The sequence below is a fragment of the Neophocaena asiaeorientalis genome, unplaced genomic scaffold (assembly GCF_003031525.2).
Source record: "Neophocaena asiaeorientalis asiaeorientalis breed wild unplaced genomic scaffold, Neophocaena_asiaeorientalis_V1.1 scaffold242, whole genome shotgun sequence".
NCBI classification, from domain to species: Eukaryota; Metazoa; Chordata; class Mammalia; order Artiodactyla; family Phocoenidae; genus Neophocaena; species Neophocaena asiaeorientalis.
In genome coordinates, this window is record NW_020172451.1 from 8,405,913 (window position 1) to 8,422,932 (window position 17,020).

General features: G+C 40.5%; 2 protein-coding genes across 4 annotated transcripts in view; one reads left to right on the forward strand and one right to left on the reverse strand.

Moving 5' to 3' along the window:
* The window catches only part of TNRC6B (trinucleotide repeat containing adaptor 6B), a 247,528-nt gene that overhangs the window by 144,432 nt on the left and 86,076 nt on the right, over positions 1-17,020 (reverse strand). For all 3 annotated transcript variants that reach the window (XM_024737541.1, XM_024737539.1, XM_024737538.1), the window contains one exon: positions 8,160-8,227. In XM_024737541.1, coding sequence (XP_024593309.1) covers positions 8,160-8,227 — 68 coding nt within the window. The remainder of the gene's footprint in view (positions 1-8,159; positions 8,228-17,020) is intronic.
* On the forward strand, positions 893-2,194 carry LOC112394673 (U3 small nucleolar ribonucleoprotein protein IMP3-like). Its single transcript, XM_024737542.1, has one exon. It carries the CDS (start codon positions 953-955, stop codon positions 1,376-1,378), a length of 426 nt encoding a protein of 141 aa, XP_024593310.1. The 5' UTR covers positions 893-952; the 3' UTR covers positions 1,379-2,194.

Here is a 17,020-nt window from a genome sequence, read left to right on the forward strand (position 1 = left end):
AAAAGCCTTTAAATAAGCACCAGAAGAATGGTTTCCAAAGAGTTTAGTGTTGGGCTTCCCTGGTGGCGCAGTGGTTGAAAGTCCGCCTGCCGATGCAGGGGACACGGGTTCGTGCCCCGGTCCAGGAAGATCCCACATGCCGTGGAGCGGCTAGGCCCGTGAGCCATGGCCCCTGAGCCTGCGCGTCTGGAGCCTGTGCTCCGCAATGGGAGAGGCTACAACAGTCAGAGGCCCGTGTACCGCAAAAAAAAGAAAAAAAGAAAAAGAGCTTAGTGTTAAATTTGGTAGTCAAATATAAAACAAGGGCTATCAACTGTAGAGATTTAGAAAGAATAAACTTTTAAAAGTTGTACCACAGTATAAGATGAATGTGAGGAAGAGAGAACTGTAGGTTAAGGAGTTAGAGTAGGAGCAGAAACAAAGGTAAGGACTAACTATCAGAACTTACAAAAGGTCTATATAATTAGTATTTCAGAAAAATTAAAAGGGCATTTTATAACTAGACATTTAAGTTGGGAAGAATGTAATTAGTAAGAAGAGAATTTAATAAAGACATTGGAGTTAAGACATTTAAAAAATAGCACCTCAAGCACAAAATCATATCACACCACACTGGGGTATAAAGGGTGGTGCTGACGCCCTAAATTACATTCTTCTCTCTGAATCAATATAAAACTGTCTTCAACACTTCGATTTCCTTACAGGTCTCCGATGCAAGAATAGACTCTCCCTTAGAAAGGGAAGTTAAAAAAGCACCCCAAGAGAGTAGAAATATAGAAAATGATACAATTAATTATATCAACAATCCCTAAAAGGGGGATACTGTCTATAAAATACATTATTAAATGAGATTTTTTTGGTTTTTAAAATTTTAATATGCTTTATTTAACACAACATATATAACAGATTATCATTTCAACATAAAACAATATAGAGTATCTGAGCTGCCACCATGGTGTGGAAGCTTAAATTCCGTGAGAAGCTGCTGAAGCAGATGGTGTTCCTGAACTGGGAGGTCACTGACCTCAACCTGCAGGAGCCGCGCGTGTCGCGGCGTCATCGTTTGCAGCGGTACGAGGAAGACACACGCTACAACCAGCTGAGCCTTGCTGGGCGTGCGAGCTGCGCCTGCGCGCGATCTGCCGAAGCGCTGCTGGAGAAGTATGCTCTCGGCCTAGTGCCCACATGTGGATCACCGGAGCTCTGCGATTTCCTCAAGGCCTCGTCCTTCTGCCGCCACAGCCTGCTCACTGTAGTGCTTGAGCTGCGCCTGGCGCAGCACCTCCAGGCCGCCGTGGCATTCATGGAGCAGGGCCACGTGCACAAGGGCCCCAACGTGGTCACCGACCCCACCTTCCTTGTCACGTGCAGCATGTAGGACTTCGTCATCTGGGCTGACTCGTCCAAGATCAAGCGGCGTGTGCTGGAGTACAATGAGGTGCATGAAGGCTTCGATCTGGAAGCCTATCAGGTCTTGCCTCGCCAGGGCCGCGTTTTATAGATGGGGAAGCTGAGAACGGATGCCTGAGATTCTATGAAGGCGTTCTCCCCAAGAGTATTGCAGTCAATCCTCGGTTCTTAAGAACTTGGCTCCTCAGCTACAGGCCACGCACAGAGCCAGAGGGTATGCCCCTTTTCCACGAAATTTTCTTAGCCTTTGGACAGTTGATAATTAAATGACTGCCTTACGGGAAGTGGTTTTGTGCTGCACTGGGGAATTGTTAGATTTTTTTTTTTTTTTTTGATGTGGACCATTTTCAGTCTTTATTGAATTTGTTACAATATTGCTTCTGTTTTATGTTTTGGTTTTTTGGGCAGAAGGCATGTGGAATCTTAGCTCCGAGACCAGGGATGGAACCCTCACTCCCTGCACTGGAAGGGGGAGTCTTACCACTGGACCCCCAGGGAAGTCCCAACTGTCGTATTCTTGTACCTGAAACATTGTAGTGTGAAAGCAAGGACTCTGGGGGGAGGGCTCCCCTGCCCTCAGCTTTCCTTTCATTTTCTTCCCCGCCCCCCAGCTTTCCTTTCATTTTCTTGTAGCTGGACAGTTTGGTTTAATTTATTTAACTCAAATTCTTGCTCCTGTTCGTGAATAAGCAGTTTACAGATGATGAAGAGTTTGGTCTCAAGTTTTCATAAAATGGATGAGATTTTAGTGTTCAGAGTCCTTTCTCTTATTTAAAGGAATGCTCTCCTAATGCCAACAAATGGCCTAACTGCTTTTTTTTTTTTTTTTTTTTTTTTTGCGATACGCGGGCCTCTCACTGCTGTGGCCTCTCCCGTTGTGGAGCACAGGCTCCGGACGCGCAGGCTCAGCGGCCATGGCTCACGGGCCCAGCCGCTGCCGCGGCATGTGGGATCTTCCCGGACCGGGGCACGAACCCATGTCCCCTGCATCGGCAGGCGGACTCTCAACCACTGCGCCACCAGGGAAGCCCCCTAACTGCTTTTTAAGTGCAATAAATAAACAATATAAAAGTTATTAATTTTACATTATTTTTTGGTCCTAAGTCTTTGAAATCCAGGCTATATTTTACATTTAAGGTACATTTCAATTTGGTTGCTATTTTATTTTATTATGGTAAAAAACATTAAATTTTATATCTTAACTATTTTTAAGTGTACAGTTCAGTGGTATTAAGTATAGTCACTTTGTTTAGAAACGGATCACTAGAATTTTCTCATCTTTAACTCTATACCTATTAAATACTAATTCTCTCTCCTCTCTCCCCCTAGCCCTTGGCAACCACCTTTCTACTTTCTATGATTTTGACTACATTAGATAGCTCATATGGGTGGAATCATACAGTATTTGTCCTTTGTGACTGGCTTATTTTGCTTAGCATAATGCCCTTGAGGATCATGCATGTTGTAGCATGTGACAAGACTTCCTTCTTTTTCAAGGCTTCATAATATTCCACTGTATGTATATACCACATTTTCTTTATCTGTTCACCTGTTAATGGACATTTGGGTTGCTTACACTTCTTGGCCATTATGAATAATGCTGCAATAAATATGTGTGCAAATATGTCTTTGAGATCCTGCTTTGAGAGAGTCGTTTTTAATGATGACCTTTCATAAAATGAACCAAAAGAATTAAGAAAATTCAATCGATAAAAATTTACTAGAAAAACTGAATTATTTTAGTAGGTTAAAGACAAATATCTTTTGAGAATATGAGTGAATTTCAGCATGGAGATTTAAAGCTTAGATTTGTTTATAAGCTACATTAAAATTTTTTTAAAGGAGGAAATGAAAAAGAGGCCAAACTCATCTTGTTAATATACCAAAACTGATATCTAATTTCAAAATAATTTACAAGATAGGTGACCATATGTGCGTGGGTTTATCTCAAAAAAAAAATTACAATAAATGATATGCCCACAAATAACTAGACCACCATTTGTATCATAAATAAAACCAAATCAAAATCCTGCCTGGGTAGAAACATTTTATCTGGAATGAGCTTTCAATAAGCATGATCAAACACAATCTATGAGCAAGTATCTGCTTGTGTTGTGTTTTAAAAAGCTGTAATAGTTTTATATATACCCCTGTGTCAAACACATCATGTGATTAATACTGTGTGAGTTTAGTGTAGTAATCACATGGCAATAACCTTGGTTTGTCTGATTTGCTTCAATAGCTCATAAAGTGAATATCCTCAGAAAAATGATTATATTAGATACACTAATAGTAAATAAGCCTCATAAAAAGCAATAATATTGAGATAATATATATAGACAAATGTTTAAAGCTATACATTCTACTAAATCTTATTTACATGTACACCAGAAATCAGCACAACTGATCTAAATATTAACAATTTAGCACAAATATTTTTCAATATCAAAATGCAATTATGTTTTCAAGAAGCTTTCAACATGCATAGCTACCTTAATCTACCTATTAATAGAACTTATTCCATTGAAATAAACATCACAGAAATAAAATAATTTTTTCAAGACTTCCAGAACCTATGGTAAAAATGTTAAATGAAGAAACAAGGAAAGTGGCACAGATCAGCTAGTAGAAATAATTTTAGACCTAATCCTTACTAGAATTTGCTCTGTGACCTTGGGCGAGTTATATAATCCCTTTGCTCCACCTGCCTCCCTAAGTGAAAAAGGCTCTTCGTACAAGCTAATACCAATGAATGAGAGCATTTTGGAAACCAATTCAGAAGAAAATTAAGCTAGATCTCTGCCTCATACCATACACAAAAATGAGTACCAGTTCAACTAAAGGTATAAAAGCGAAAAATACAGCAGAAAAACTCAGGACATTTCATCATGTTAGGGTAGGAAAGACTTCTTTAGGAAAGCACAAAACATAGAAGCCATAAAGGCTGATTTTACTACATAAAAATGTAAATGGTTTATTAGTATGACAGATACCCCAATGTTAAAAGATAAGGCTGGGAGAAAATATTCAGAACATCTCAAAAGACAAAGGTTAATATCTACACTTTGTAAAGGGCTCCTACAAAACTATCAAAACAAACAATCCAAAAGAAAAATGGGAATTGTAGGTAAATAGGGTGGTACACGAAATAAAAATCAACGGCCAATAAACGAACAAAAGACATTCCATCTTATTAGTAAGCATAAAAGTGTAAATTAAAACAATAAAATATTAGAGGGGCAAAAATTCAAAGATAAATAATTTTATTGTCATCAAAGGTGTGGAGGAATGGGCACTCTCATTCACTGCTGATGGAAATGAACATTGGTATAGCTCTTTTGAAAGGTAATTTGATAGCAGCTACCTCCTTGTAAAAAAATAAACATGACCATGAGCCAAACAGCTCCATGTCTAGACATCTATTCTACAGAAATACACCTGTGTATAAAGATATAAGAATAAGGATGTTCAATAAAGTATTATTTGTAATAATCAAAGAAGCAAAGGCCACCAAAATATTTATTAGAGAAGAATGACTACAGTACATCAGTTCAACAGAATGTTTTGCAGATGTTTAAAAGAATGAAATAGACTGCAAAAGATGTCAGATGAAACAAGCAAGTCTCAGAAGAATTATATTAGGAAAAAAATCTATTTAGTTGTTTTTTCTAAATATACAGAAAATGTTTAAGAAGATGAGGACGGGAAGGAGGGTAAAAGAAGAGTCTCATTTTTATTTCTAAATCCACACTTACTGTTTGAATATTTTATGACAACCATGTATTACTTTTATAATTAAAAAAAAAAGAATGGATGGGAATTTCATAAGTTATTCAGCAATGTGTCACTCACAGGATCTAGAATGTAGTATTCAGTTCCTAGATCCTACTATCCAGGATTCAATCATCCTTTGCTAACTGCAGTTCTGAGACACAAAAAATAAAAATTTTGTTCACTCTTTTTATTTCTGTTGCCTCAAACAGAAGAACACAGCACCTTTGCTCCTCCCACTCCCACAGAAGAGGAGGACTGGTCTATTGGAGGAAGCCCCAGAGAGAAGATTCACTTCTGCTTTATCATTTCAATATATGATAGCAGACCAAGCCCAGAAAAAAACAAACAACCCCTTCCCACAAAAAACCAAAACAAAATAAAACAAGATTCATCTGTGAAAAGTCAGAGATTTGTGAAAACAAAACAATCAAGGGGAATGGTAAGGATACAACCCATGACGTTTCAAGTCTGCTGGGGCTGTTTTAAGTTCTCTAAAAGAAGTACAGTTTGTATAACATAAAACTTGTGGGAGAATCTATCCCAGCAATGTTTCCTGAATACCTAAAGAAGCTGATTCAGGATAGGGGTTACTGGAGCAGGTTTTTAAAGATAAAGACTGGTTTGTTTGGGAAATGGATACCCTTCAGAGAATAGAACCTTCATCTGTGTTTTAAAAATAGGCTTTATGCCATTTTCACTGTTTCCCCCAACTCACTCTTATCCCTGAGACTTTGATCTTGACAGCTGCAATTTTGCTAGCCACAATACTTTTCAGGAACATAGATCCCAAGGTTCGCAAAGAATTTGCATTCAAGAGATATTATAAAACACTTTAAAGTCAGAAAGATCCAGTTCAAATCCTAACTTCCGTTTCAAGCTGCATTACCATGGGCAAGTTACCGACCCCAATATCTGAAGTGGAGACACTGTAAGGGTTGGAAATAACACACACAGCACCTTAAGCAAAGTTCTCAGTGCACAGAAAACCCTAGTCAAATTTGAGCTATGATTTTTATATTATAATACCTTTGACCTGAGTCTGGGAGGCAGGAGTGGATGAGGGGGCAGGGCAACTGAAGTGTCCCTAGTTCCCTCTACTGGGACTAGTTGTTTGGCTTTCTATCTTGCTAAAGATGAATTGATTCCATCCGCCCATGCAGAATATAAGTGCATTTGACAGAATACAGCAAAGTTAGGATTTATATTGTAAGCTATTTTTAAAACTGCCTGGTTAGCAAATTAAACCAGCTGTGAAAATATCCTGGTTTCCATTCACAACAAATACAAGACAAACATTCTATTTTAATGAACCTGGCCTCAGGGCTGCATAGCATATTCTGCATAATTCATTCCTAAGGGTTTCAGAGACATAATTTTCATAAGACAGACCAAAACTAAATTATTTTCTAGGGAGAAAAAAAGATGAGAGAAAAGAGTTTCTCTCTACAGATTTTCGGTAAATTCCATGAATCACTGTCCCATTCAACTTAGAAGACTACTGTCTGAATAAAAAATAGCAGTTATATCAGTACTTTAAGCCAGTCTTAACTGTTTTTCCTTTAAAAGGGCATATGAAACACCACTCTGCTCTGCAACATAATTTTTCAAGTTCTGTGACAGAGGGAGGAAAAAATCTACTCACTGCCACACAAAAGCTACCTAGAGGACTCTCAATTTCAGATTTAAAACTTATCACTCCTTAAGAAGTTAGAGGAGAGGCTTCCCTGGTGGCGCAGTGGTTAAGAATCCGCTTGCCCATGCAGGGGACACAGGTTCGATCCCTGGCCCGGGAAGATCCCACATGCCGCAGAGCAACTAAGCCCATGCGCCACAACTACTGAGCCTGTGCTCTAGAGTCCATGAGCCACAACTACTGAGCCCACGTGCCGCAACTACTGAAGCCCGCACACCTAGAGCCTGTGCTCCACAATGAGAGAAGCCCACGCACCGCAACGAAGAGTAGCCCCCAGGCTTCCCTGGTGGCGCAGTGGCTAAAAACCCACCTGCCAACGCAGGGGACACGGGTTCAAGCCCTGGTCTGTGAAGATCCCACATGCCACGGAGCAAATAAGCCTGTGCACCACAACTACTGAGCCTGTGCTCTAGAGCCCAGGAGCCACAACTACTGAGCCCACGTGCCACAACCACTGAAGCCTGCATGCCTAGAGCCCGTGTTCCACAATAAGAGAAGCCACAACAATGAGAAGCCTGCGCACTGCAATGAAGAGTAGCCCCGCTCACCGCAACTAGAGAAAGCCCGTGCACAGCAGCAAAGACACAACACAGCCATAAATAAATAAATTAAAAAAAAAAAAAGAAAGAAACTGTAGCCCCTGCTCGCTGCAACCAGAGAAAAGCCCACGCCACAACGAAGACCCAACACAGCCAAAAATAAAATAAAAATAAATAAATTTATAAAAATAAAAAAAAGAAGTTAGAGGAGACATCCTCAATTATTTAGAATGTTGGCTAAGTTATATTATTTATAATTCCTGTTCCTTTGGGGAAACAATTTGCTATTTAAACAAAGATCAGAAGTATAAGTAACTAATGGAATAGAATTTCAGCAAGTATTATTCAAATAAATTCACACCTGGAATGCAGGAAAGCAGTCTATTAATTAAGTTCGCTTCATAAAGACATTGCTAAGAAAAGGATATACCATTTTACGCTGTCTTTGGAAATCAACCAGACTGAGTTAGTTCAGTTTGGAACATCTTAAGCCTTAAAGCCTTTGCTAAAGCGTGACATAAATTTTGATTAGTCAAGTGTGAAAAACTACCAAGCCAACTTTCTTGTCCCTCCAGTTAGTCTGTCTATAAATAGAAGCAATGCATTAACAGCCACCAAAGCAATTCGTGAGTTCCACAATGTGCCCAACATATACATCCCTTGCAAACATGCTCTCAGCATGTTTAACCGAAGTGTTTCTGAAGATCTGTAACAAGACCCTTTTTAAATAAACTGTAACTCACTGTTTGCTTTCTTCACCAGGAGGTGGAGTCTTGCCATGCCCTTCCATTACAAAATCCTCCTGTTCCACCTGCAAAGGCAAGTACCACAAGTCAGCAGTAGTCAGTAACTAAGATGCAATCACTCCAAAGTGCCAGGGCCTGTGCTTACAGAACCACATGGCATTTCACTATACTGCCTAGGACAGAAGCCTCAGCCAGTGGTTTTCACTCTCCAGGTTTGCTTATGGAATCTCTGCTTGGGTGACCAGATTTGCAGAATAAAAAAGGAAGCATGCTGATTTGCAATTCATAATTGTGACAAAAGATTAGCATCCAGAATATAATAAAGAATTGCTATGAATCAGTAAGAAGAAGACAACCTACCAGAAAAATTTACAAAATTACTGAGTAGGAATTTCATTGAAGGGGACGCATAAACGGCCCTAAGTTTATAAAAAGATGTTCAATCTCCTGTCAATCAGCAAAATGCAAATTAAAAACAAAGAGATACCATTTCACAACCACCAGCCTGGCTAAAATTTAAAAGTTGGGCAATACCAAGTGTTGACAAGGGTGCAGAGCAACAGCAACTCTCATCCATTCCCAGTGGCAGGGAAAATTGGTACCACTACTTTTAAAAAGTTTGCCCTTATCTAGTACACTTGACTATGTACTTACTGTACAAACCAGTGGTTGTACTTCTAGGTACATATCCCAGAGAAACTTCTGCACATATACAAAAATATTTTTTGGAGCATTATTTTTAACAGGAAAAAAACCCCAAACATTCATCAACAATAAAGTAGATAAATAGGCTACAGTGTTTTAAGACAATAGAATATTATACTGCATGAAAATGAATGAACTACAGAAACACATCTCAACCTGGATGAGTTACAAAAACACAACACTAGGTGAAAGCAGCAAGTCACAAAAGAATACATATACAGTTTAAATCCATTAATATAAAATTCCAATATATACATTTTTAAGCCATATATATGTATATATAGACATATATGTATATTTATGGTTTATAAAACTATAAAGAAAAGGGGATAACTATTACAAAATTTAGGCTAATTAGTACCTTAGGGAGTCAGGCAAGAGGGATTCGATCAGGAAGGGACACATGGTGGTTTCTGGGGTATGGTTAAATTCTATTTCTTGGCCTATGTAGTAGATATATGGGCATTTATTTTATAATTATTCTTTTAACTGTATGTATTTCTTTTCTGTTTTATATGTATGGTTTATTTCTCAATACAAATTTTCAAAGAAAAAAGAAAGCATTTTACTATTCCAGATGGTTTACTGATCAATAAAGGAAGATAAGTACAGAGATAGAGCTACCTCCACAAACTGGGACTATCAGTCCTATAAAAACTTCCCTAAAAGGCATAATTTTAAAATGTCAAACAGAAGTATTCAAGGAGATAGATATCAACAGATGTATTCAAGGATTATTCCCTACTTAGAAAAATACCATCCATTTCTTATAGAACCTAGTAATCTGGAAGACAGACAACAGTCACATAGATACACACCATAATGAAACCCAAATAAAACAAAAGCCTTTCCAGCTCTGCAACCCTCTGCAGTCTTCATTTCTCAGAAATACTGGAGAAGATGGAATAGTATCAAGAGGCTACGTTTCAAAAAGAACAGAAAAATCAAGAGGTTTACTTTATTTCCATTAAAAGGAGAAACTGGAGGAAGTGTAAGCAAGAATAATAAAAGACACATACTGCATACTGTGAAATTCAAACCAGGTTTCGACTTTTATTCTTCTCTACGGACTTCCTGATTCTGCAGCCTACCAGATTTTGCCAAGGAGAGGGAGGATTCTTCCATCCTAAATTTACACAGTGATCTAAACCTCTAGAAGAAAAAACATGGTTATAATGTTGCAAAGGGAACTTTATGAGGAGCTGGAGATGATCTTGATCTGGGTTGTGGTTACAAGAAAGTACACATAGGCGGAAAAAAAAAATCACTGAACTGTACATTTTATGAACTTAACTCTACAAATAAATGTTATGCCTCAATTAGGAAAGAAAAAGATGACACATTGTTTAAAGTTATTAAAGTTCCTTGGAATCATTTTCTCAAAGACAAGAATGGCTATTCTCCCACTTATATATATTATGAAAATTTCTTGATTTTTGACCTTTAAAAATCCTCCCCAGTTAAAAAGCTCTACTTTGTGGACTTAGCCTCTACTTACTAGTTGTTTTTTTTTTTTTAAAGGCTTATCTAGGGACTTCCCTGGTGGTGCAGTGGTTAAGAATCCGCCTGCCAATGCAGGGGACACGGGTTCGAGCCCTGGTCTGGGAAGATCCCACATGCCACGGAGCAACTAAGCCCGTGCGCCACAACTACTGAGCCTGTGCTCTAGAGCCCACGAGCCACAGCTGCTGAGCCCGCGTGCCACAACTACTGAAGCCCACGCACCTAGAGCCCGTGCTCCACAACAAGAGAAGCCACCACAATGAGAAGCCTGTGCGCCGCAACTAGAGAAAGCTCGTGCGCAGCAACGAAGACCCATTGCAGCTGAAAATAAATTTATTTTTAAAAAGTCTTATCTATAACCATTTCTAATTAGTACAATAATGAAGAGAAATAATAATCAAAAAGCCTACAGCTTGGGACTTCCCTGGTGGCTCAGTGGTTAAGAATACACCTGCCAATGCAGGGGACATGGGTTCAAGCCCTGGTCCAGGAAGATCCCACGTGCCGTGGAGCAACTAAGCCCGTGCGCCACAACTACTGAGCCCATGCACCGTAACTACTGAAGCCCGCGTGCCTAGAGCCCATGCTCCGCAACAAGAGAAGCCAGCGCAATGAAAAGCCCGTGCACCACAACGAAGAGTAGCCCCCGCTCGCCGCAACTAGAGAAAGCCCGTGTGCAGCAACACAGACCCAATGCAGCCAAAAATTAAAAACAAACAAACAAACAAAAAAACCCCACAGCTTCAACAACCTCCCCTATACTGGCTTTCGAATCTTTAACTGCAGCCCTCATATTTTGCATATTTGGGTCTCCACTTGGATGGCCCAAAAGGTCCAAAATGAAACATTATCTTTGGCCTTAAATTTCCACTCCTTTTTATGTCTCCTATCTCTGTAAATGGTACCATCTTCTCCAAGATCCTTAAACAGGAAACCTACAGTCAAGGTTATAGGTTCTCCACCTTCCTTCCTTAACCCCACATGCTATTAATCACCAAGTACAGTGGCTTCTACCTCTCAAACAGCTCTCATACCCATTACCCCTTCTTTATCCTCTTTAACTGCCATAGTTAAAGCCAGCTTCTCTAAATCTCACCACTACAAAAACCTTCTCACTAGTCTTTGTGCTTCTGGGTGTCATCTCATTTCAATCCATCCTCCAAACCACTTCCATCAAATGGACTTTGATCATGCGAACATGATCACATCACTCTCCTTGAAATTCTTCAATGGCACTCTATCACCTGTCTTGAGGGATAAAATTTCAGTTCATTTGCCTAAGTGATCTTTTTTATCACCCCTGCCTCACTCACCCATTCTGAACCCCTGGTGGAGCACACACCAACTCCTCACCCCTCTGTGCCTTTACATATAATGTCCCTTCTTGCCTAGAAGCCCTGGTCTTCTGCCTTACATATACTTCATATTTCTGCTCATTCTTTTAAGTATTAATTAAAATGCTTTTCCCCAGAAGATACTACCTCCTTCACCTTTTCTCACTCTTCATCATCTCAGAAGGCAATAAAAATGGTCCAGAAAGATCACTGCTCCTTATTGCCACTTCCTGTTTTTCTCTAGTCCACTTCCAGTCCCTTCGCATCTTAATTTCTCTTTTCTACAAATGTCTTGAACACTTTGCACTTGACTTAATTTGATGATCCCCACCACTCCTCCCCCTTGACCTCATTTTCAAGAGCTTCAGTATTTTTATTCATAAAACTTACACCATATCCTCACCTTTCTCCCACTACCATTCATTCGTTCAACAAATTATTTATTGGGTACATATTACAAGCTAGGTGCTGTGCTGAGGTAATGGGGAAGAAGACGGTCTTTGCCCCCCAAAAAACTTACAGATTGGTGGGAAAGACAAACAAAAACTAGTCAATTACAATACAGTGTGAAAATGCAATGAAACAAGGAAGGAAGGGCACTTATCTCAGTTTAAAGGCATCAGATACTCTAGACCCATTCTAGACAGAAGATCCATCTCCTTCCTGCTTCAGGGAGGAGACGGGCAGGACCCGATGCTGGGCCTTGCCATCCACCTGGACCGCTCCACACCGAGGTCCATGAATTCTGAAATCCGCCTCTGACCATAAGTGCCCCTTCCACTCCCTGCCTCCATTCAAATCTGTAAGGAGTCCTCATTGTCAGGTCTAGTTCTGTGGTTCTTCTCTTTCCTCAGAGTCCATTCAGAGGCTCACCCGCAGGCATTTCAGTGACTTTCCTCCATAATGTCCTAGATTTGCTCACCACCAACTTGTCCTTAGGACATTCCTGTCTTGCCAAACCCTTCTCTTTTTCTCTTCAGCTCCTGGAGTGCAGAGCTGGGGAAAGTTACAAAACTGGTTCCTTTACAAATTATACCAGTTAACTTCCACTCAGTGCTGACACTCAGCGCCTCTGCCTGGAAGGCCCATTTTCATCCTGTCTTTCTGGTGAACTTCCATTTCACCTTCAAAGACTGGTTGAAAGTTACTTTTTTCAGGAAGCATTTTCTGATATCCCCTGGCACTTCTTCCTCCTCCCTTCCAGGTGCTCCTTCCCAGTAGCTCTGTAAGGCTTAGCCAGGAGCTGTGATCCTTTGTTCACCTGCTTCCCCCCACCCCGCCAAACACAGCCTCTAACACAGCCCTTCTGGTCGGTCGTTCATTCTTTCAACACAACTGCCAAATGCCTTCTAGGTGCTAAGAACTGGGCTGAACGACTGACCTACTACACCACACTCCTCACTCATTTATCCTGTACCTTTTCTATCTCCTCAAAGACTCTAAACCCATCCACTAAGCATCCTCCCTGTCTTTCCTTTCTGGAGATGACAATGCTATCCCACACAAAGTCCCAAAAGCCCCTCGTTTTTTTCTCTCATGACTATATCACAAACCTCTGTGTCATTGCCCATTTGCCCCCCACCGACTGCTCTGCAAGGCTAACCTCACCACTCGTTTCCAAACTCATGACCTACACCACACTGCCTTCTCTGGGATCTCACTATCTAAGGAACCCTTCTTTCTCCCTTTCCAGTAAATTCAATCCTCAAGCTACAAATATTTTATAATCTCTTCCATTCTGAAAAATTATTTTTGGCCTTGTGATCCTCTCCAACTATCCTCCTGTTTTATCCCTTCCCTTTACTATCCAAATTCTTTAAAGACTAAACTACACCCCCATTACTTCCGTGTTCTCATCACTGAGCACGCTCTTCTGCTGCTCCCCCCACCAACACATATGTACCTCCCTTCTCCCAATATATCCCAATATCCTCCCAATATAAATCACAATTTTTGTTCAAATCAATATTCAGTGCTAGCAGTGCTATTACTCAGTAAAAAACATATACAGCTGGATCATATGGAATAATTTCCTTTCTTGTACAATTTTTTCTTTTCCCTGGAACTAACAATTACTACTTCATCTTATACTTTCTTTCAATTTTTTTGGCTTGGTATTTATTATGTATTTTTCACTAATTCGCCCTCAAACCCTCCAACAGAGCTTTGAGTCTCCTCTTTTTTTTTTTTTTTTTTTTGTGGTATGCAGGCCTCTCACTGTTGTGGCCTCTCCCGTTGAGGAGCACAGGCTCCGGACGCGCAGGCTCAGCGGCCATGGCTCACGGGCCCAGCTGCTCCGCAGACATGTGGGATCTTCCCGGACCGGGGCACGAACCCGTGTCCCCTGCATCGGCAGGCGGACTCTCAACCACTGCGCCACCAGGGAAGCCCGAGTCTCCTCTTAAATAAGTGCAAGCACTTCAGGTAATCTATCAATTTCACTCCGGTCTTGGAGACATTGCTCAGGGGTTTTCTCCTGTTCCAGCTGAGACTGTTTGCTCTCTAGACTGCTAAATAGCTGACACTTTGCCAGGGATGACTCTTTCCCTGCATCTCTGGGATTCCTTGCTCTCTCCCCTTCACTGGAGCATCTGTTTCCATTTTCTCCCTCTTTTATGGTTTATTCCTGATTTAGGTGGAACACAGACTTCAATGATTTCCTAATAAAAGGTATACAGGAAGTGAATTTTTTGAGATCTTGAATGACTGAAAGTCCTTACTTTATTTATATATTTAACATATAGAATATTTTTACCCACATACATAATCAAATATAGAATTTCAAGTTAGTAAATGTTTTTCCCTCCAAAAATTTGAAGGCCATGCTCCACTGTCTTCTAGCACCCAGAGTTGCTAGATAGAAATTCGATAGTATTAAAAATCCTAATGTTTTGGATATGACCTGTTTCTTCTCTGGAAACTTTTAGGATCCTTTCCTTTTCCTCAGATTTCTAAAAATGCAAACCACTAAGTATGTTCCTTCTTTCATGTATTGAGCTGGTACTGGGTAAATACTTGCAATCCAAAAGTTCTAGTTCTTCAGGTTTGGGATATTTTCTCTACTTATTTAAATATTTGAAATTTTATCCCCTCCAATTTCTTTTCTCTACTTCAGGAATTCCTGTTACCCAGTACTGAGTCTACAGGACTCATTCCTTAATTTTCTTCTTTATCTCTGTACTTTTATCACTTTGACTTTTTATTTTACTTTCTGGAGATTCTCTTAACCTTTCAATACTTTCAATTAAAATTTTTTTCCTGCCCTTGCAGTTTAATTTTAAGAGCTCTTCCTTGTGCTCTGAATAGTCCTTTTTAATAGTCCTGTTCTTATTCCCTGATTATATGATCCTTATTTCTGAGGATATTATGGAGTGTTTTTATTTTGTTTGCTTTATTTTCTTTCACTCCCTGTATAAGCTGTTTCCTCCAAGTTCCTCTTTGATCTTTGGTTTGGTCACTATCTTCCATTCACAGGTTTTTATCAAATGTCTGGTCATCTTCAGCTATCCACTGATTTTTAAGGGTTAAGTCCTAAAGAGCTCAAAAGTGCTTTTTGTATGTGGAGAAGCGGGGTGGGGGGACACTGCTTATCCCATGGTTGGCTTCCTGGATATAAGGAGGGGACCTGGCCATTTCATTGGGAGAATACTCAGATGCCTACATCTGTATATTCCTCCCCCCCCACCCGGGCTGTTCAATTGCCCAGAGAGGTACCCCTTCAATCTTCAGCCTAACAGGTATAAGCCTGGCTTCCAGTGTTCTGGGACTAAATGGGGGAAGAGAGCTAGCACATTCTCACCTAGTATGTGACTTTGATTTAATCCTTCTGTTTTTAGTTAGGTTCTCTCCCCCTCCCCCGCCCCCTGCTTTGCCAGGGTGGGAGAGGGATAGCTATACATCCATCTGTGGATGTGAGGGGCAGGATACCTGGGACCCTGCTCCTTGTAAATTCTTCAACCAAACCTGCCATTTTCAGGGTCGCTCCAAAAGCTTTCTAGCTTCCAAAATTTCGTTGGCGTCTCTTATCTACTTCATCTCCTCTTCCACTCACTTTTTTTCTGGTGGATTTATGCTTGCTGAAATCATTTTGTAAAAGTAATTTTAGTGGAGGTTTAGAAGGGAGCAGAGATTAATAACTGGGTTTAATCTACTGTGTTCAGACTACCTTTTTTTTTTTTTTTTGCGGTACGCAGGCCTCTCACTGTTGTGGCCTCTCCCGTTGCGGAGCACAGGCTCTGGACGCGCAGGCTCAGCGGCCATGGCTCACGGGCCCAGCCGCTCCGTGGCATATGGGATCTTCCCGGACCGGGGCATGAACCCACGTCCCCTACATAGGCAGGCGGACTCTCAACCACTGCACCACCAGGGAAGCCCCAGACTACTTTTAAAACCCTTTTGCCTCTATGTTTTCCCTCTATCAAAACTGCTCTACTGGGGGCTTCCTTCCCTCCTGCTCTCCCTCCCCAGGCAACCACTAATGTCCTTTCTGTCGGCATAGGTTAGTTTGCATTTTCTAGAGTCCATATGCATGGAATCACACAGTACGTACTCTTTTGGTTCCCTCCCCTCCTCTCCTCTCTCCTCTCTCTCTTCTTCGCCTTTTTGCCCTGGCTAGAACCTCCACTACAATGTTAAATAGAAGTGTAGACAGCAAACATCCATTTTTTTGTTCTTCATCATATGAGTAAAGCATTCAGTCATTCTCCATTGAGCTTAATGTTAACTGTAGAATTTTCATAAAAGTCCTTTATCAAGTTGAGTAGCTCCTTCCTATTATTTTGCTGAAAGTTTTTATCAGGAATGGATGTGACGTCTGTCAAATGCTTTTTCTGCATCTGTTGAGTTGATCATACAGTTTTTCTTTTTTACTTTGTTATTGTGGTGAATCACATTGATTTTTGAACGTTAAGCCAGCCCTACATTGCTGGGATACACCCTACATGTTCACACATTACCCTTGTACATATTATTGGATTCAATATGCTAAAATTAGGTTTAGAATGTTCGCATTTATGTTCATGAGAGATACTGATCTGTGGTTTTCTTTTCTTGCAATGTCTTCGTGTAGTTCTGTTATCTGAGTAATGCTGGCCTCACAGACTGAGTTGGGAAGTATAGCTGACCCTTGATCAACACGGGTTTCAACTGTGCAATAGTAAATATTGCAGTACCATACCATCTCCAGTTGGTTGAATCCAAGGATGCAGAGGAACCCCAGATATGGAGAACCGAATATAGGGATGGCTGACTGTAAGTTATACTTGGATTTTTGACTGCCCAGAGGGTCAGCGCCTCTAACCCCTGCATTGTTCAAGG